Below are 21,604 nucleotides of genomic sequence, written 5' to 3'. Positions count from 1 at the left end.
GTTGACGGATTAAGTTTTTCCTCCCCAGATCCCATGTGCTCACGACGTTTTCAAGGTGTGGCCGGACGAATGCGAAATAACACCTCTATTTTACTTTTTCAACCGAAAATCTTCCACAACACGCTTGACGAATCCCAGCTTGTTCAGGGTTCTGCCACAAATATTTCTTTTGTGTGTTCCCCACGATAGATTCGAATTTATTGTAACTCTCAGATACTTCACTTCATCTGTCGCTTTTATATCGAACCATCCACAAAATATACAAGTGGATAGTTGGACGACCTACGCAAGAAATGTACCACCTCGTAATTGCTCAGATTAAGTTCCAGGCCGCACTCTTGGGTTCACATATAAACGTTGTTTAAACCCGATGATAGAATTTAAGTCAGAGTGATCTCTAATTTCGCGAAAGATGACGTCGTCGTCAGAAAATAAATTTTACAGCTAATTCGGGTGCAAAGGTAATGTTTACGCATATAATGAACAGAAGCGCTTGCGCTTCCTTGTGGGACACCTGATGTCAACTAACTACACCAGAACTAATTTCAACAAGAACTACTTTTTGTTTACGATCACTCAGAAAGTCCCGTATCCAGTTTACCAATGTTTCATTGAAAGTGAAATGTAAGGTGCGGAAGAGGAACGACCAGGCGTTAGATTTGGCGAGCGAGAAGAGGTAACTTATACCGAGGATGTATATAAGTAAACTCCTCTCTGCTTCTACACAGAACATAGGCACATATGATACGGAGAAGAAAAAAGGTTTGGATGGAGCGACAACCAAGCGGGGAGAGGATGTTTAAAACCGCATTATAGAGAAGAATGTCAGGTAATCGGGGAAGGAAGAGAGTAAGATTTATAAATAGGTTAGAAGGAATGGAAGAGGAAATTTCAATGTGGGGAGAGCGGACAGGCAAGGTGATTAGCAAAATGTTTCACGTAAGTCTACTTTACACGATAGAATACTTTTTACTTTTTTACTATTACTATTACTGTTTTTGAAATTCTGCAGACCACTCCGGAGGCTCTCGCAAACCGCAAATGGTCAGCGTCCCACCAATTGGGCATGGCTACACATTATGGACAGGTTTCAAAAAACAAACACTCAACGCAAAAAGTAATACAATAGCAATATTCAATATATTGGAATATGGACAAATATACAGAAACAAGTTCAAGCAATTCGCGCATTTATTAACGAGAAATGATTTTTAAAATAACTTATTTCTTTAATTTTTCGTTAGAAAAACGTTAAACGCTTACTTGGCATCCAATGATGAGGGCTTATCATGTTGCATGGGTTACACAATGTTTCTACCAGTGTCCTTTTCAGAAAAGAATCTACAAATAAATGAAATTTTGTCCCATGTCATAAACGGAAAATTGCCACAATCTGAGCAAATGGTAGTATGTTCCATGAAACACATATTACTTCAGTTATCAATATATGTTCATGATTCAATCATTAAGTGATCCTCCCGCCAAAATTAGTCCTTGCAGCAATTTAGCCTTAAGGCCGTTTTACACGGGGCACGGAATTGCGCAGGTTAGAGCTGCATTAATTTCTAAAATGGTGTGGAATCGCGCGAATGCATGAACGAAATTAGAACAGTGGCTATTTTGCCGTCTCGCATCCACGCATGTGTTCTAGCAATTCGCCGCTTTACACGACGCAATTTTGATTGCGCCTTCGCACGTACGTCAGATTGCGCAATTCCGTGTACCGTGTAAAACGGCCTTCAGAAAAACATGGAAAATCACGGAAATGTGGTAGGAAATCCCCTTCCCTCTTCCTCCCTCAGACCCATCACTGAAATTACTGCATTTTTTTCTTAACTAAAGCACATGCCATAACAAATCACACGAGGCAGAAATACAAGATGAAGATACTCCTCCATGACACCACCGAAATGGAAAAATACCAACCTCCATAGAGACTGTTTTACACGTGGCATGTAATAGCACAATTCAGAACTGCATTTTTTTCTCAATCCGGTATTTTCGCATACGCTCCAGCAATTCACCACTTTACACCACGCAATTTCAAATGCGCTCTCGCACGAACGCCAGATTCTTTAAGCAGTTACATCTCCCCCGCAATACTGGGGGGAATAGGGGGATAGATCCCCTCCCAAAGCCTCAGAGAAATAAAAAAATAGCATACTAATGTTTCCAATTCTGAGACGATTTCCCGCGGAATTACGAGTGAAACCCAAATTTTAAGCGCCAATATGATGTAAAATGTAATTTTAGGCATTTCAATTTTCAAAACTTTTCGGACCCGTTGCCGGGGGGCCTGGGTCTTTCCCCAAGGCTCCCTCATTCACCCTCAAGTTACCCACTTACCGTAAAATTGGCTTATGAGGAGACGAGAGAAAATCGGTGCACCAATCTCACAAGCTATAATTGCGTGCATAATAAATCACTACCCAGAAAAATGTATGAGGGGGATCAGCTGGTGAGAGATTATATTTCAGGGAAGGGGGATTCAGTTGGCAGGGCGAGGGTCAAGGGCGTACCCAGGATCATAACTGGGGGGGGGAGGGCAGGCCATGGTCCAGGGGGGGTAGGCCATGGTCCAGGGGGGGCAGGCCATGGTCCAGGGGGGGCAGGCCATGGTCCAGGGGGGGCAGGCCATGGTCCAGGGGGGCAAGCCAAGTTGTGACATTTTAGCATGGAAAAGGTGAATGAAACCAACATTTTAACAAAATTATAACATCGCTTTATTAGTTTACGAGATTATTTCCTTGAAAAAAGTTTTATTTTAGTTACATATCTTATACTAATACATATCAATTTTCGTGGGTTTAAAGAAAATTTGTTGAATACTTTCGTTTCAATTCAGTACTGATTTTGCTTAAACACTTGCGATTTTTGCTTCTAGGGGGAGGGCCAGCTGCCCACTCCCCCTTCCCTCGCTGGGTACGCCCATGGTGAGGGTACAGTATCTGCCAAGCATGTCCCCTAGACCTCCCCAGTCGCTACGGTTTGGTTCGAAATTGCACGTGAATCCTGGGAAGGCACTACGAAATATTATACGGCCAATGTCTAGTATTTGTGCGCCTGGAACAAAATTACCAGTCAAGAACAGCCCAATTTTAAACAATGGGATCAATAAATACATATTTAGTAACAAACTTCATTCCTTTTCGCAGTGTTAGATGCAAAAAGCTGACAGATGCGAACTGCAACGAGTTCAAATGATACTCAAACACTGTATATAAACTATGGGTACACAATTGAATTCGCCGATTACTAGAGAATACACGAGTTACCCACGAAAAAAAAGTGCTTAAGGGTAGGTATACCAGGGTTCCCACTCTACCTGAATAATGAAATTCACGGCTTTTTCCAGGTTTTCACGGTTATTTTTCACGTTTTCACGGTTTTTTTTCAGGTTTTCACGGTCACAATTTCGCTAAATTCACGGTCCGTTAATAAGCCAACAATAAGAAAATCACTGGCCGTACATCAACAGAAAATAAACGTACGCGGCAAACGCTGTGAATTGTTAACGCCGCAATGAAAAGTGATATCTGTTATGACGTGATCTATCGTTTGCAAAATTCAGGGCCGACTAAAGGACCAGCCCAACCGCGCTCTTGCCTCGACGCCGAATACCCTTCGGACCTTCTTCCGTCCGGACACCCGAGGTCCTTTTTCAATTCCTCGCCGAGAGATTGTTTTTTGCGCACGTTGTTATAACTGCACAGTAACCGAATTTCCCCCACCCCAATCATTCTTATTTAACGGAAAATATTTTATTTAAATTGTTTATAGAATAAAATAAATCGAAAAACAATTTCATACACCGTATTAGCACAAATCTAAGACGAACACGATTCTAAGACTACCCTCCTTTTTTGGAACTCCACTAGGGGAAAATTTTTTTTCCTAATAACGTTACGATTATAAAATGAATGCGGAAAAAAGATCGATGCTTTATTTTTTGCTAGGTTGCCTATGTCCCAGGAAACGCAAGATTTTGGCGAGTAATTAAAGGTTTCAAACAATATTTTAGATAATAACAGGAATAGTAGTACTTTATCAAGACACATAGGTCATATTGTTGATTCGACCCATATCTCTTTCAAAATTCTGAAGGAAAACGCCACCTCACTAAAAAAATGTTTGCTCTCCACTCGGAATTTACACTGCTATCATGGATTTCAGTCTGATGTAAAAATTCTTATCCATCAAACACCATTTCCAGTACACGTATTCACGAGAGCAATGTGCATGTTGTGCCTAAAACAACCGCATTCGCCGGCACAGTGACTGGTTGTGAGATGGATGACGAAGGCTAAAAATAGTCTATTACTTGAATTGTTCCTGTCAAATTCTGTATTTTTAATATAATTGAGTAGTGTGTAAAGCGTGAACGATGTTGCGTTAATCGTCAGTGGCACGCTCATCTGGATCTTCGCCTTCATATCTCTACTTGCTTTCTCCAGGTAGCTCACTCTACCCCCACCCCTACCGTCATGTGCTAGCGGACAACCCAAGGCGCTCTGCAATATTCACGCGCATCTACCCCGGATTCTTTTCTTCGTGTTCAATTATTTTCAGTCCATCTCTTAAAGTTCTCAATAGTTTCTTTGGAGTGGCAAAGGTCCGAAGACGAATAAAATTAAACTAGTGAAAATGAAACCTGACTTTATTAAACCCACATGGAAAACACTCGGTGGTTCGAAGTCCAGCCACCCTGGAAAGTAGGGTACCACTCGTACGAGGTGAAGATCGGAACTGATGCTATCGCGTACGGGGGTACGCAGAGCACACTGCAGAGGGCGAAGCGTGACCATATGACTGCGCCATCAAATTTTTTACCCTAAAGATACCCATTCTTTTGTAACTATCGTAGTGCCAGATGAGCAGATGAATTTGGATTGTTAGTAGGGAGAAACAAAAATCCTGAGAAGATATCCCTTCGTCAGTAACTCTGACAAGTGAGACTTATAGTATAGCTCGTAAATTGATAACTGATAACAACCTGATATCATGTTTCCGGGACAAAATGCCGAATTAACTGCCGAGAAGCTCAGCTACGAGGATATCGCGTTTTGCCAAAAATCACCATCGTATTTTTTCATCTATTTCCTTGCTTAAAATACGTCGCGTTTGGTCTCGTTTTTTTTAATTACGTGCAAATTACTAACATTTCAATCTAATAAAAGCATAATAGCAATTGCTGAATATGATTGTTAGATACCTTTTGGGCTAATAGGGGACTCATGCAGCAGTTGACCTCCAGGAACTGGGAACTTTGAAGGAGTTAGGCTGAAAAAGGTCATTGGGTGAGAAGAGGGGGGAGCACGAAACACGTTTCTGTTGTCCTCGTGTAACTCGATAATTTTTTCGAAGCTAAGGTCTTCGTAATACAATCCCTGCGCGAGCTGGGGCTTTTTTATTTTGAAGAAGAGGAAAGCGTCAGAAGGGGGGAGGCGAATGCTGAATGGAGGGGGATAACGGATCTTGGGAAATGCGCTAATGTTACTTTCCCACGGCACTGAGCTTCTCCCAATGGTAGTTCCACCTCTTGGGGAAGATTCCAACTATGTGCTATTCGTTATTAGCCAAAAATTACACATTGTATTTATTTCGTCTCATTTTCGTCTAACGATGGATGCGGGAAAATTATGCGTCGGAACCACGATCTTCAAACGATCAATGCGAGAAACGATACTTCGGGGAACGATAGATGCGGGAAAAAATTACATTGTCTATAAGGAACTTTATTTGGGATTAGAAACGGCGAACGATCAATGCGGGAACGATAGATCGAGGTTCCACCGTATAACTTTTCTTTTGAAAGCGGCAGTGTAATGACTTCTCTGCTACCGTAATACTCTGAAACCAAAACTGAATCGATCTCTCTAATCAGAGGCAAATCATGTTCCCTTCATACTGTTGTTCTGGGAAAAATGGAACGACTTTGTAGCAGTTTATATCGCGACGGCATTGAGGCTTTAACGTTACGATCCTAGGCGGATCTAGGGAGGGGCACGGGGGCACATACCCCCCAGACACTTAAAAAATATGCAAGATTTTGAATACGGTCACATTATCATTGCGCTCGTTTTGTATCATGAGGTATCCTTGTGCCCCCCGCCCCCAGAACAAAATCCTGGATACGGCTTTGCTTGTGCTCCCCACTCCCCAGAAAGAAATCCTGGATCCGCCTCTGGTTAAAATTTAGGTAAATTGTAATCAATCACAAAAAAATTTTGTAAGTTGATCAAGCTCTAACTTGAATGGAGCCGAACCCAGGGAGAAAGCAGGCGATCTCGCGGACACGGCAGAAGTGCACCAGGCGATTGATTGGCACGCACGCTTTACCTGCTGCCTAAAATGGCAATAGTTTTTCACTTAAACACAAAATTAAATAAGCTAAATTACTGTTCAGGTATTTTTGACGTTGATTTTTCGTTGTATAGCTATATATATTAGGTTGCAACCTCAGGTATCCATAATTTTTTCCGACGAAAATTATGCAACCCGATTGACGTCGAGAATTTTGCATTCGATTGTAAGACGAACCCTCTTTTCTGCAGGAGTTAGGAGGAAAAAAAAACTTGTCTTAGATAGGTGCAAATAGGTGCATTATAATTCACTTGGTTTGAAATACATATATAAAGACATAATAAATACCTGCTGAAACATGTTATTTTCACTTTCACTTTACTTTATCACTCGTCAAATATTTCCACACAAACTTTCCGGTTGCGACGTAAAACTGGCAAGGCCCAGGTCGACGCATGCGAAGATCGTGTAATGCTGTGTTGCCATAAGCGGAAATCTTCTCTAGTTTTCAGGCCGCAACGCGCGAGAATTAGTAACCTCGCGCCGAAAGCTCGCTGTCGCCCGGTTCAAACGCAAGGAGCGTAGTGTCCACAGCGCATAGCAGGTTGTCCAGGTTAGCGATCTTCCAATCACAGGTTTGAGGGTGTTGAATAAACGTACAAATTTTTCGAAACAAATGCCATCTAGATTTAGTTTTGAAAGTGGTCGCTGCAGCCAGTGGGAAGCCTAATTGGGTGGAAGGGGACTAAGCAGTGACCGAGGGAGGGGAAACCAAGCCGGTCGAGGAAAGTAAACAAGCTGATGAGAAGTGGTGTCATATTTCAGGAGGGGGGAGAGAAAAGGCCTGCGCTGGGAAAAGATGTTTTTTTTTTTCAGGCAACATTCGTTCCCACGCTTTTCTGACCCATGAGACGATGCTCGCCACAATGAATAGAAGTGCGCTCGCTACGAACGAAGTTGAAAATTTTTGGGAAGGTATCATTATCAAGATTGAGAGATTTTTAAGGTTTAAGGACGAAATTCACGGCTATTTCCAGGTTTTTTCACGGTAGACGAAATTCACGGCTAATTCACGGTTTTAAGGCTTTCACGGTTGAGTGGGAACCCTGGTATACTTACAATAAAGGATTCCTTCATATGCCCGCAGTGGTGGTATTGGAGAGAGCTCTTCCGGCAACACTAATTGACTCATAATTCACTTTTCCAAGTGTTCTAGAGTTGAATCGGTTGAATAACCTCAATGATTCGGTAAATTTACAATGGTATGCGACTATATTGCGGCATTTTGTCAATTTGTTATCATTAACGCTAATAATGGAAGCAATCACAAACCGTAATTGCCAAAAAGCTTCTGAATTCACTTGAAAGAACGTTCATCGCTATCACAACAACGTTTGCACGAACTACATACAAATCATCCCTTAAATGCTTGGATAACGGTCTTCGAGGAATGCTCTCCAAAGAATTCTTGCTACGGGCTCGTAGAAAATCCTAAAAGCCTCGGAGAAAATCTGATTCCTTCACAGGCGAAGATATTACCGGGAAATTTGGTAGGGAGTCATAGTTTAAGGTCGATTTTTTGAGTGGTTAGGGGGCTTCACAACGTTCAGCGGCGCCTAGGTGGAATGCAATACCTCAATGATGATGCATACCAAGTGGCTTACACCAGGGACGGCGCTAGTGCGGGGCTAGGGGCGAACCTTAAGTGCGGGGCCCTTCACTTAAAATATTAAACTCTATACCCCATCTACTAACTCGAGCATTTTGAATCCCTACCGCTCTCTGGCTAAGTATGTGTTCCCCTCCCAAATTCAGACTTCGTAATTACGCCATTATGATACCATCACGCAGTTGAGTTCAAAATAGTATAATACAAATAAAATTTATAATTATATTTATTCATAAAATTATAACATAAAATAAACATAAAAAGCGCGCTTTTTACTTTAAATTACTGCATTATTATTCCTTTTTCATAATATTATTTTTTGTCTAGCACGGACTTAACAATACAGTAATAGTTGAAGTTGCGTTTTCAAACTATCGTATATTTTAATTTTTTTCACGAACGCGGGGCCCCCCAAAGCGCGGGGCCCGGGGCAGTCGCCCCCCCTAATGCCGGCTCTGGCTTACACACATTCATCCATTATTTTTAAACGCTGTTAAGCCGGTAAAATAAAACGCTTCAGTGGAGTTTCAGGAACTGGCAAAATTGGCAATTTTTAAGTTGAATCACCACTCTATCCTGCCCCCTTCCTAATCTGCCACTGGTTGGGGTGGTCATGGGTAAAGTTAGCCTAGATGCTCTTATAAATAGGAATTCTGCTGACAAATACATGAAGTAATGTAATGTCTATAATGGCTGTAGCCTGATCATTTTTTCAAGGGGATTCTCTCGGAGGGGTGCATTCAGGGACAGGGACGCCGACTTATAAAAAATATTGGGGGGGCCCATATCCGAGGTCTTGCCCCGGAAAGAGGTTAAATTCAAAGTGTGTCGCAGCACCGGAACACTATCATGATTCACACCACCTGATTCAGTCAACCTGCTTCACCTTATAATTATTTGTTTTAACACATTATTGAATTTATTTTAAAAGGTATCAAATAATCAAATTACAGATGTTTACTATCGTCAAACATGGGAAATAAAAATTACCAATATATTTTTGTGATTTCAAAAAGCGTAATATAACTTCATTATTTTCTTGAAATATTGAGGGAGCTCCGCCCCCCCAAACGAATCTTTGAGGGGGCTCGGGCCCCCTCAGGCCCCATGGAGTTGGCGCCACTGTTCAGGGAGTAAGGAATAATTCAAGACTGAACCACAGACGGTTTCTGAAGGGAAGTTTGAACTCCTGGATTCTGCCCTCCCAAAGAAAAGAACCTCTCCTCCTTCTTTCTCTGACTATAGTTGACCATTAGGATATGGGTTTTATACTATATTTTATAATAGCATGATTTATGGTAGGATTTCAATTACAGCATAGATAGATTCATACATTTTGTGGCCATCTTAATTAGAAGGGGCAGATGCCGATCTAAGATTTAAACATCAGAAAGAAGAAAAATTCCTGCGAGAAGGATCATTTGAATTGTAATAAAATTATAATCATTGACTGCATCGATTCAAAGATTTAAAATGCCAGGGTTATATCTATTAATCTGGAAAGTGTGTCGCTTTCATAACCAAATGGCATATATATGGCTATTGCCTGCCATTAAGTTTTCTGTGAGCCCTTTCTGATAGCTAAATTAAACTTAAAGAACCAAATTCTTTTCTCAAAGGAAGGGCAATCTCATGAAATGTAGCCCAATGTGTTGACTTAATGAAAGAATTAATCGCAGAAATTCAAGGAGTCACACCCATGGAGGTTGTAAATATCTGGAGGGGGCACCACTGGTTTCAAGTGTAAAGCGAAGTGTGGCCGGAATGGGGGTGCTTGGGTAGGACAAACTTTGACCAAAACATTGACAATACCATTAGGGTCAATGCTTTCATTGGGTGAAATTTTTTGTAATAACTCGTCAATACATTTAAATAACCTATTAATGTAAACCTTTTTTCCTTACTTCATTGGTAGGCTTCGCTAAGTTATGACTCAAACATTTTTTCCCAGGGAAAAATTATAATGAATCACCACGGTTATGTTCTTCAACCAGCTCAGCTGACTAAATTCACGAGAGTAAACTAGTCTTTTACCTGCACTAATACTGGTATTTCATTTTATTATAGCCAACGGAAATTAACAATCACAGTAGTAAAGTATATTTTCAAGGATTTTCCCACTTGTAAAGAGGCTAACAGACACAGTGTTGAGACATTAATAGAAGTATCGCAAATGATGGGAAAAATCCATTAACAATCACAGGTGAAATACTAGTGATTGTAGTCAATTTTCCACTCATTGTAGGGCACTTTCAGAAGATAACTTAGCCACATCAAAATATCAGTGGGAGACTAAGTCCAAAAATTGTCCAATCAAGATTGCGGAACTTGGACCACGCTAAAAACTTGGAAACAGCACCTCCAAATATTTACAACCTCTTTGGTCACACCAGAGCATGAATGCCCTCCAAGACATCCTTATTCTCAAATAAGAAAATAAGCACTTCCCTTCACTTGAAACCATAGGTGGATGTCAGGAATTTCTTCACAGAATCCACTCCAGTCAATAAACCGTCAAAATCTTGATACAGTGTTAAATGGAATGACATTTCTCCAGACCTTAGATTCTTATCAACCTAGTTGTCATCAACTCTAGATTCCAAAGTTAATTTCATTTAAGCTTTATGAAAATCAATTTTTACACTTATTTTTAGTAACATTTACTCAACTTACTCAACAACGGTATCCAAAACACAAGAAAAATGTTGCTTTCAAACTTCAAATTTATTTGGTATTGCGAAAGTATGCAAATCTTTTCAGCATTTCAAAATTACAAACATGCTCTCCAATATCAAAATACATGTAAATTAAATAAAATATTTCTTTACCCTCCTCATTAGCACAGTATAAATCAACGCCATGATATTGGCTACAAATGAACAAGAATTTTACAAGTGCTATTCATCTTGAGACTTAGTAATGGTAATGATATATGCTTTGGTTTCAAAATTAGGCAACAGCCACACTCGACTCTTTTCCAAGGCATGTTTTAAACATTTATGCAGAGCGTGAAACAATATTAGCACATCAAAAACGTAGCACTGGGTTGAAAAAGAGATCAAAATAGTTATTAAAAGACAACTGTCAGACCTTACTCTTTTTGAGATTTTCATATCAATGAATACATAGATTAAAATGCAGGTAATAAAATCTCTTCAGCCTTCATAAATATGCTTTTATCACATCACTGGAATTAAAGCCAATGGTTATCAAGACTTCATGAGGCAACACACAGAAAGACAAATGACTTATTACAAAAAGCCTTTAAAGCATTTCACCTTCAATTATGGTGAAAAAATTTAAGATCAATGGATTTTAATGAGCTGCTTTGTTTCATGGATATTTTTTCCTTGAATATCACAATATTGCCACTTAAGCTGAGCTTGTTAAAGCCACAACAGTGAAATGCAGTTCTTCTGGATCACGTTCCATAAATTCACGGCAGACCTTGGCGGCATCCTACAAATGATAGGGTTATAAGTGAATATTGAGATAAATATGGCCCAAATAATTAGTCTAATTGTAAGAGCGATATTGAATACAAACGCATAAGTCTGAAAGCACATACACAAATGGCATTATTGGAAAAATAAACACTTTCATACCTGCAAGAGGGTTGCATCACTTGTTTTTCCATGGTTTATTGGGCATGACTTGCGACCATCTGCCATTGAAATTGAAAGCATTTGAAAAGAGATTAACAACAGAATGATACATTCATATCTTGTATGATATTAGGCACGATGTGGTGGAAGTTCGTAATATTGTTGAAATGACACATTGCAATATTTCCACTTATAGATGGAAGTGGAAAGTGAAGTGAACTTCTATAAGTGGAAATATTGCAATGTGTCATTTCAACAATGATACATTCATATTGTAGTGAGATAAAACAAAGGAATAGAGAAATTGTGAATACTTAAACATACTTTCAACTTATACATCCGATGCAAAAAATAGATATGTATTCAATATACAATACCAGATTGATTATCTGGGACCAGGGAGAACCAGAACTAAGATTTTTCTGGTGTTTAAATCACTTTATTTTCAGTGAGCAATTCAAATAACCACACAACTGCCCTTGTAACCTGGGTGATGAAATAGCTTGGTGCCTAGAATAATCCCTTCCCATTAACTTTCAGCACAACAGCAAAAATTTAATGCCAACATTCTTGTTCGAGTCCATAGAATGTAGCTGGTAGTCCTTCTTCCATGGCATTCTTCTGTAAATGCAGCCCCAGGTCTTCAGCAAATCACAAGCGGGTTGATTTGTCTTTACGCAATGTATTGCTCTCCCTTTACACCCCAGCATGGATTACTTTTTGTATTACACTCAATCTAATCTGATTAAGTCATTCATAAAACACCAATGATCAACTTATATGTAATTCACTTCTTGAATTAGACTTAATAACATAATAATCACATGACAAATGAAGACATGATTTAATTTTTTATAAAGATCTTGGAAAATATATAAATCGTGGAGAGTGAAACTCATGAATGGAGAATGTGCAACATGGATAATCTGTGTACAGATGATAGGGAGTTTACTATATTACTATGTCTATGTTATGTAAGCTCAAACGTGGCTTTGGTTCAAAGTTAGATGGAGGTTTTTGTAAGGGTGGCATGTAATGAGTCTAGTAAATGGTGGTAGTTGAGACCAGAAGACTTTCTGCTTTAAATTTCGATAAAAATTCTTTGCAACAGCGAGAATATTACTGAGATAAAAGAATAATAATGAAATTCGGGCATAAAATTTTAAAAGGAAAAATAGTTTGAAATGTAAATTACCGTTCAATACTCTAAAATGGTCCATGATACTAAAATTGTCCAATTTAACTAGACCTTCTTTTGTGCATTGTTATCTGTTCACTTAATGTTTGCAGGTGAGCTTTCTTGAGAGTCCTAATACTCTCAAAGGGCTTCACTGATGGGAGAGGGGTAGTACTGAGAGGGAGAGCAAGAGTGAACTTAACATTGCCAAACGTACATTGCTGCCCTAGTTACTCACTGAAGATGTGCGAGTCCTGGGTGGCCACAGGTATTTTGGGCCTGGCACCAAGGCAAAATGCATTCTCATTTTGAAGTTATTGAGTATAATCCCTTCACAGAAGCCATGAAATTATCAGCTACCTAATTGAATGCGGCACCATTTGTGTACTTAGAGACATAAAGGAGAATGCATGTGGTTTGGCAACACTGCTCCACGAGCAGATTCACGATGCTAACACGACGGAGGTCTGAGAGCAACAATTTCTGAAACGCTAGGCCACGCCTACTGTCTGCAGATTGGCAAAGGAATCACATGTCGAGAAACTTTCCTTCCCCTCACTCCCACTTGCTTTAGCCACATCATTTCACCCGCAAAGATAAAATTAACAGGGAATAAGGCATGACAAACAGGCTCCTCAGAACATACACAATAATAATTTTTACGCACTATTTTATGCTTTGCATAATATTATTGGGTAAAAAACTCAGTTTAGATAGAGTTTAAGAGCATGATCATTTAAGTTTTATGGAATACAAGTGAAGAAACATCATAAGGTAAAAATTTTCTGTTTTGAAATAAAAATACTTTATTCTATTTCACACTTATGTTTAAATAGTACGACCCTGATTTCTGCATGCCATGATATCATCAGCAATTTATTTAAGTGTTCCACATATTATAGGATCTATTTATAACTGCAACTATGTACACAGCTCAAAATCCTGAAAATTCAAGGTAAAACTCCTCATTCAAAATAGGTGATTCACAGTTTTACTACATCCAGATGGCACAGCCAAGCTCTGGGTACAGATTTAAAATATCTGCTTAACTTTCAACGTCACGGTGGATTTTTGATTTATCTAGGCATATGTTTTTACAATACTTTGCCAAATGCCCAATCAGAATAAACTGACAGATTTTTTAACTGTAGTTTTACTATATTTTATTTGATAAGTCCCATAACATTTACTTTCATAACGTGAGGACACCCAAAACCAGTATTAATCTATGAAACTGAGTCAAAATTGAGACTGAGTATCATTATAAAACATGATGCAGTTGTTCAAACCATGAAAATACTCTGTCAGCAGCTACATAGTCCATAAGAGTTTTCAAGAAAACTGAAAAATGCTGATCTTTAGGGAGTTTTGCCATGCTTGTATTTACACAACAATGAATATACACAAGGCAATTCACCATGGCAAACCATCCCATTGGCATCTGTTGTTAAGTAACATATTTATTTCACAAACTTAACTCTTTGAAAAACTAAGCACAGTGATTGTTTTCCTTTAAATAGCTAAAGCCCTTCTTTACCTTTAGCTCGTCAAATTACATTGATTGTAGAGTTGTTAAGTAGAACATTTTTTGTTGTTGAAAATATTGGCTTTGCATTAAAAAAATAAAAATGAAAACTTTCGCTAATAACAAAATAATATCCATTAAAACATATTTTCAAAAATAAATTCAAGATTTAATGAAATTATGAAACTATTACAATTCACAACTTTAAAATCGGGGAATTTCGACAAATAGAATGCAGTTTCGGCATTGAAAGACCGCATACAGTGAAACCTCGATATAACGACACCCCACGGTGCACTAATAAACACTCGCTATAGCGAATTGTCGCTTTACCGGAGGTGGAGCAAATAATAGCCAGTATACCTGTTGCGAACAGATATACAGGAACAGGAGTGGTGCGGCGACAGATAAACATCTATCCGATAAACGTAAGCATAAATCTAGACGAAAGGCGATGTTTTTTTGCATCACAAAATTTCCTCACTCAAATAACGACCAACTATTCAAACAATTTATAAGCGCCGCACTGAATAAAAATCATGCAAAGCATTGTTTCGTCATCATTATATTTATCGAACGACAGTTTACCACATAAATTTGAGACTGAGCACTCCATTAACTTCATTTCTAACAGATCGCTAGCAATTACAGAGGTTAAGGAGTCTTCATGAAAGTCTTCCGGCGGTGAAACCCTCGCTATGGCGAGAGCCAACACCGAAAGGGTCTCGTAAAAACGAATTTTTTAACACTCTTATTATAGGGTCAATTGACGGTGCATCGGCTATCTCTCGTAATAGCGGGGGTGTCGCTATAGCCCGTACTCGCTTTAACGAGGTTCCACTGTAGTTTACCACCACGATTACTTAATCAGCTCCTTGAATAAATGAAATATCTTATGGCAGGAAAGCTTTCCATGAAAACTGGACAAAAACCCATTCAAAAATTAGCATCACCTTACCCCCATATACTTAAATGCAACCAAACAGGGCAGCTCCCATACGTTAGGGGACATCAAAATTTACATTGAAAGAGGGGAGGGTTAGGGAGAGAAGAGAAGGGAAGTTGAAGACACACTATGCAGTGGAGAGGTATTTATAGTGTGTCTACTGAATAGGTACTCTGCAGTCAAATTTTCATCAGTATCAAAGATGGCAATATAATTTTGAGCTCTGTGAAATTTCAATCATAGAAATCATGTTACTCCATCTTGACAGCTAAGACTGGCCAAAATCAACACCTAAACATTTTACTAGAACTTAAATAAATATATGGTACTTAAATAAATGGTTTCTTCCAGTAGACTTTGGGAAAAAATTAGGGATAAATAGGATGTCAACAAAAAAATTGAGCGAATTTAAAACACTATAAAACCATAAATAGAGCTACTCATCTACTGCATTTTAAGCGGCATGAGGCATCAACAAGGAATTATTTGGAAACTATACAAAACATATACTGCATTGTAGTATTGGAACTAATAACTGATTTTCTTGCTTGTCAAGCTTGACGCTAAACTCCCAATTATCACAATATAAACATTTATCTAAAAAATGACAGTGTTCCTATATACTACTTTGCCACATGATGATATAATTCATGATCATTATAACATTGAAATGATCACTTAGAATGATAATAAAAGAGAACAGCTTACCCAATTCAAAAAGTTGTCCATCTTTATTAACAAATGCAACAAAATGGTAGTTGACTGGGTCATTGCAGTCTGGGGCCTATAGAAGGAATGTAAAAGTTGTTAAGTATTTTCACACAAAATAAATAGACATTGGAACAGAATAAGCACTCGCATTTAATAGCATGTGCCCTTGTACAATAATATAGCATCTTTTAGGAATATTTATAAGTATTTGATTTCACAGACTGATTTAAAATAAATACCTTAAAAAAGTAAACCAGGCACACCTTTGAAAAATGGAATTTTTAGATATCAGTGCCATTGGAATACGAGCCATTTCTAAATAGAGAGCTCCAGGAGCTACAGTGAAATAATGGGCAACAAGAATCAAATTCGAGACATATTGACTTTTTTTAGGCAGTCAGGTATGATTGGAGAAAACTGAACTTCAAAGAATTTTTCTCAGAAATTAAAAGAATAAGTGCCATTCTAAAATTTTTTTGTCTTTATTATTCACATTCCCACATGAAAAATGTATGACTTTTACATTATCAAATAATATAATTAACATTTTATGTGGATCAAATTTTGTTAGCAACACAGACTTGGATAAGGACGGACAGTCTATGATGGAAAGCATTGCATGTAAATGGATTTCAACAAGAAAATGCATTTTTTAAATATTATTTGTTCGTGGAAAGAAATAATACCACATATCTACCTTTGCTTCACCTTGGTGCTGTAGCAATCTCAACAATGACAACCATACTCATCAGTTTTTTTACCAGTTTATCAAAATGAACCAAATTACATGGCACACAGCCATCCTTAGTCCTAAACTAATCATAGCAGTACAGCATACATAAACTTTGTATTTGATGAAGCATACATGAAATTTGGCTGTTGTTCCTGGGACAAACCTATGAGATTTTTCCCTAAGCACCATCATCCGCAGGATATGGATTTGCAGGGAAGGCGAATAGGATGGGGAGAGAATAAAGACATTTTTGGAGTTCCCTGCAAGGCATCTGAAATGTACAACACCTTTGATGTGCGACATGCTTTAAGGGCTGAGCACATTGTAATCTTTAGGATGAATCCAAGCGCCAACATCACTAATATGAGACGGGAAGCATAATAACTGGTTCTCAACGTCTTATCTTCCACACCAAATGGACAACCTCGAATCCTTCATCATGTACAAGAAATGTTTCCAATTACTACATCAGTAACAAATATTCACCCATGTTCAGAACAATTTATAAAAATTTTACAAGTCCACACACAAGATTTCTAACCTTAATATGCTTGATGAATAGTAATCTCTTATTTGATTTTTCACTAAAATTACTTAAACAATAATTTTGATACCTTGATCATGTTTTTAGCAATACCGATGTCAGTTTTCATAATATTCACCCAAGAAGACAGAACCCAGATTTTAAATAGGTACTATGTTCTTCAAAATGCTACAAACTCATTTCAATATACTTTTTATGATTGTAATGTGAAAATAGAATCCTAAAAACATTACTGCCACACAGGCACCCACAGTGCATTTTATAGTTGCAGATTCATCAGTCTGAAACTTGGTTTCTCGTCGTATCATGTGGTCTAGATTGAAAGCATTAAACTTTTGAAAAATTGACTTTTTGACCACCCCATGCCCCCAAAAAAGTAGAAGCAAAGAGGCAGTTGGAAACACTGTATTAGATAGAAAATTCATCAATTCAACAACTATTTGTCTTTTCTTGTCTTATTCACTGCAAACATTTGAATGAATCAGTCGGGCTGTGGTCGGAAAAAAGTTTTATTGTATAGTAACAACTATAAATGACTCCGTGTTACGTGAATGTCCCAAGTGCACCAACATTCATCCATAAGAAGGATGTAACAAGATCAAAGTTTACAGTATAAAAAAGTAACTATGAGACTAACAAATAATTACCTCAGTTTGACCTTCCTGAGCTACTTCCTTGTGAGTATTGATTATGCCAGCAGAATCAAGCAGCTTTGCACCTCGCTCTTCTGGGTTCAAGCTAAGAGTTTCATGTAAAAATTTTTTCAGATCTCCATCCTTCAGATCAATTCTGAAAACAATATGGAACGTGAAAAGATATATCTTAAGCATATGTAAAATGATTAATTAGCTAACCACCAAATTAAAGTAGGCACTATAGTAGGTAGGAGAGAGAGAATAATATGCATGTACTCACTTATCAGTATTATTAGCTACACTGTGGATAAGAGCAATGGTTCCACATGCATTGCTAACAACTTGCTTCAAATAGTACACATTCTCAGGCATGGCATCACCAGCCTTCTTAAGCTCTTCTTCCTGTTTGTTCTTATGTTCTTCATACTAGTTAAAGAAAATAACAGCATTTTCATAAAACCACAAAACATCCCACAGGAACTAAAAATGTTGACGACATTCATAAGTTTTCATTCTTAAAGCTATAAGAAAATGCATCATATAAGGATAATTCTTCAGTATATGTCTCTCAAATATAAAAATAAAATGAAGACTTCAGAGAGGGGATTTTCTCAAAAAATGTACATTCTTAAATAAATCCCCATGAGTAACAAAAAAAAAGGAACTGAAATGCTATATTTAAAGATTCAGCTAGTATTCCTCACCAATGAAACTCACAACTTCAAATGGCTGCGAATGTAAAAATTTTGGGTAGTACATTTGTACCAAGACTAGGCTAGTCCTTACAACACCAAATTCATTACTGACATTAAGCCACTGTAGAGCAATTGCCAGAATTTTTTTGCAGGTTCACTTGAAGTCACACTCACAAAAATTTTGGCATGAGAGGGGATTATTCCCTTAAGTTTATAAGTAACTTTCCACTTCCTTCAAAACCTGCCAAGGCCGCCACCATAGTTCACTCTATGTGTCTCAGTATATTATAATATATTATGATGGCCTGAATGTGGCATGCATATGTTGGTGGAGTTGGTCTGTACCCTAATGCTATGATATTGTGTGGGCACTAGAAAACCTAAGTGCCATTGAGGGACTGTGATGGCTAAAAGAACTAGATAGCGGGTTGATTAAAAAAAATATTTTAAGACAGAGTTATTGATGTCAGAAAAAAAATCCCACATTACATCCTTGTGTACCCATTCACTCATGCTCATTATTGTTGTAATATGTTTCCAAATTTTGCCGCTCTGAGTTCCTGACTTGGCTTCTACAATGTATTCTCCCAATAACAATGTAATAAAGGGTGTGCCCTGGACAAAAACTAGAGGGGGGCAAGCTGAAGTCGTTTACGTTGTAAAACAAAAAACAAAGTTATAGAATCCAAAATTAAAGGAAAAATAAAACAGCACTTTAATAGTTTGTAAAATTATTTACTCCGAAAAATATTTATATTTCTTTTGCATACTTACACTAATATCAATTTCCTTGGATTCTTTAAAGATATTTGTTCATAACTTTCATTTTGAAATAAATTTACTTTTACTTCCCGGGGGAAGGGGAGGGGGAAGATACAGCTGCCCCCCACTGGGTATGCCCATGACTCAACCTCCGTAAGTCTGATTGTAATTATTCATCTTTACCTTCCTTAGGTGATGAAATATTTCAAAGAATCTAATTTAATACTTGTTGGAATTTATTAGTTCATCAAAAGTCTCAGCCTCACAAACGTATTAAGCATGTGTTTATAATACATATACTTATTCCTCATCAGTTACTTCCTTATAAATAATATCCAGCCATGACTAGTCCTTTGGCATAGATGACCTTGACTGGAGAGTCCAATGATAACAGTTGTGTGTCACCAAATAAAGTGGTATTCCAATCGACAGACAGATGCTCATCATCCAGAATATAAAAAGTAATTAAGCAACAGCAACTTCGCAGCTAGCAAATTTTCTGATGAAAGAATAATATGATCTTTAGAGAGAATAAGTTTTCGAAATAATCCAGATTAATGGACAAGAATAGCTAATAGAAATGTTATTCAATGTGTAATGTATATCGCAAAAAGGAGCAGGAGTGGATGAGTATAAGAGAATATATATATTGGGATTTTAGCCCGGCACCGACAACTCAAATGTATCACAGGGTTAGTTTCTAAACCATTATCTAGTTCTTATAGCCATAAAAACCTCATATTGACACAAAGGTTTTCTAGTGGCTACATAAGATCGTAGCATTTGGATACACGATGCTTGAGGCATTTGAATTCCACCAACTTGTGCATGCCATGTTCACTTATGACGTAAAATAAGTTTCTATAACGCGAACCTATACGAGGGACTGCGGTTGCAGTATACTTTCAATGATATTTAGATATATTTTTACTAAGTAATAGTTAAAACAAAACCTGAAGTTTACTCGAATGGTGACCATGGGAAATGTCACTTACCTTATCACTGGTTGGGAAGAGCAACAGCACAGCTATTACGGGTTGAGGGACTGCTGACAAAATATCAGGATCAAGACCATACACATCAACGATTTGCCAGTTCTCGGGAACGCCCAAGCTTTGGAGGTACTGGTAAGGGGGTAAAAGGGTACATAATGAGTTAAAAAGATTTTCGGTCACCTTTACTTCTTAAATTGATTAGATGGATCAATATGCTTATTAGATTGGACCTGAACGAATTTCTCGGAATTACGTAACCAAAATCCTTCGTTCTTTCCATTCCTCCTGATAACTATCATGACCACACCTACGCCGTTACCTTGTTCATGACCTATAAAAAGACAATCGAGAAGAAGAAATCAATATTCATGTAAAGTATATTGTTTAAATATGAATGAGAATTAACAAATTTCATGAAAACAGGTGGTAAAACTTACGTCGGGATTCGATTCCAATGGTAACCAAGACATTTTGAAAAGTTATTTCACTACGTTTAACGAAATCAATATATCTTCAGCCAAAGTCAGCGTCTTCTCTAGAATACGAGATATAGCGTTCACTTCTTGTAGATATGATAGATTGACAATAAAGAGAACAAATACACTTAGTTTCAAATATATGACAGTTTCTGTATGAGTACCGGCTTTCCGAATGCCAGCCGATGTGATTTGGACAAATTTGGCGACCAACCAAATTCTAGATGCCGATTGTTACGCCATAAACGACATGGTGGCGATAAACTGAATTACCTAGTGCAGCCTGTTGCCTCCGAGAGCCTTTACGGCCCTCCGGCCGAGCGCGGCGACTTACGCGCGTTTTTAAAGGCAGGTCAATGGAGAAATTTGTATTGGGGAAGATGAAGTAAAGTAATTGTGCTTTTAAATATTTTGCGGGAGGGTAGAGGGGGAGGAGTCTGGACCACCCCAGGCTTCTCAGTAAAATAGTCTTCCAAGAGAAATACATTATCTAGATGGTAACGAGAAATGCTCCTCCAGGGACTTTCCCTTTTTTACTGTGAGATTAATCCAAAGGTAAAAACGGCACTGTAACTCAAAATAGGCAAAGAGCAGTAACATTCTGTTCAGCCAGCACTACCTTAGAAAGAACTTTGGTTTTCCCAGCTAATGCATATGTGATAGTGTTTTCAGTTTTCCCATCGTTAAAACTGCTCTGATGTTACAACATGCCATCTACTACCATCTTCAGGGTTAGACGAGATGCTCCATTAATCATCAAGAACCTTATCTATTTGCATCACTTTCCTCTGATGAAGTTCTATCATCACTATACACAAACAACTATAT

The 21,604-nt window shown here is 38.1% G+C and overlaps 1 protein-coding gene across 2 annotated transcripts; it reads right to left on the bottom strand.

The window, feature by feature from the left end:
- Positions 1-10,677: 10,677 nt before the first annotated feature.
- On the bottom strand, positions 10,678-20,993 carry LOC124159237 (ubiquitin carboxyl-terminal hydrolase isozyme L3). Of its 2 annotated transcripts, XM_046534908.1 has the most exons (8): positions 20,738-20,993; positions 20,620-20,631; positions 20,301-20,429; positions 18,129-18,274; positions 17,861-18,002; positions 15,934-16,009; positions 11,578-11,636; positions 10,678-11,431 (listed from the first exon to the last, which is right to left on the bottom strand). In XM_046534908.1, the coding sequence occupies exons 1-8, from the start codon at positions 20,768-20,770 to the stop codon at positions 11,345-11,347; spliced, it is 684 nt and encodes a 227-aa protein (XP_046390864.1). In that variant the 5' UTR covers positions 20,771-20,993; the 3' UTR covers positions 10,678-11,344. The 2 variants fall into 2 exon arrangements, with proteins under 2 accessions (XP_046390864.1, XP_046390863.1); XM_046534907.1 differs by lacking the exons at positions 20,620-20,631; positions 20,738-20,993 and adding an exon at positions 20,531-20,616.
- Between the last annotated feature and the right edge of the window lie 611 nt (positions 20,994-21,604).

The sequence above is a fragment of the Ischnura elegans genome, chromosome 5 (assembly GCF_921293095.1).
Source record: "Ischnura elegans chromosome 5, ioIscEleg1.1, whole genome shotgun sequence".
Classification (NCBI taxonomy): domain Eukaryota; kingdom Metazoa; phylum Arthropoda; class Insecta; order Odonata; family Coenagrionidae; genus Ischnura; species Ischnura elegans.
Note: the sequence above shows the minus strand (reverse complement) of the source record. Positions and strands in the feature narration are given on the sequence as shown.

What these genes read in the sequence shown, in the direction of transcription:
- LOC124159237 (XM_046534907.1), bottom strand. Translation starts at nt 20,599, where the DNA reads ATGATAGTTATCAGGAGGAATGGAAAGAACGAAGGATTTTGGTTACGT. An exon ending in ATTCCGAGAAATTCGTTCAG is followed by an intron (nt 20,430 to 20,530) that starts GTCCAATCTAAT and finishes CCCCCTTACCAG; the next exon opens with TACCTCCAAAGCTTGGGCGT. An exon ending in CTCAGGAAGGTCAAACTGAG is followed by an intron (nt 16,010 to 17,860) that starts GTAATTATTTGT and finishes TTCCTTCTATAG; the next exon opens with GCCCCAGACTGCAATGACCC.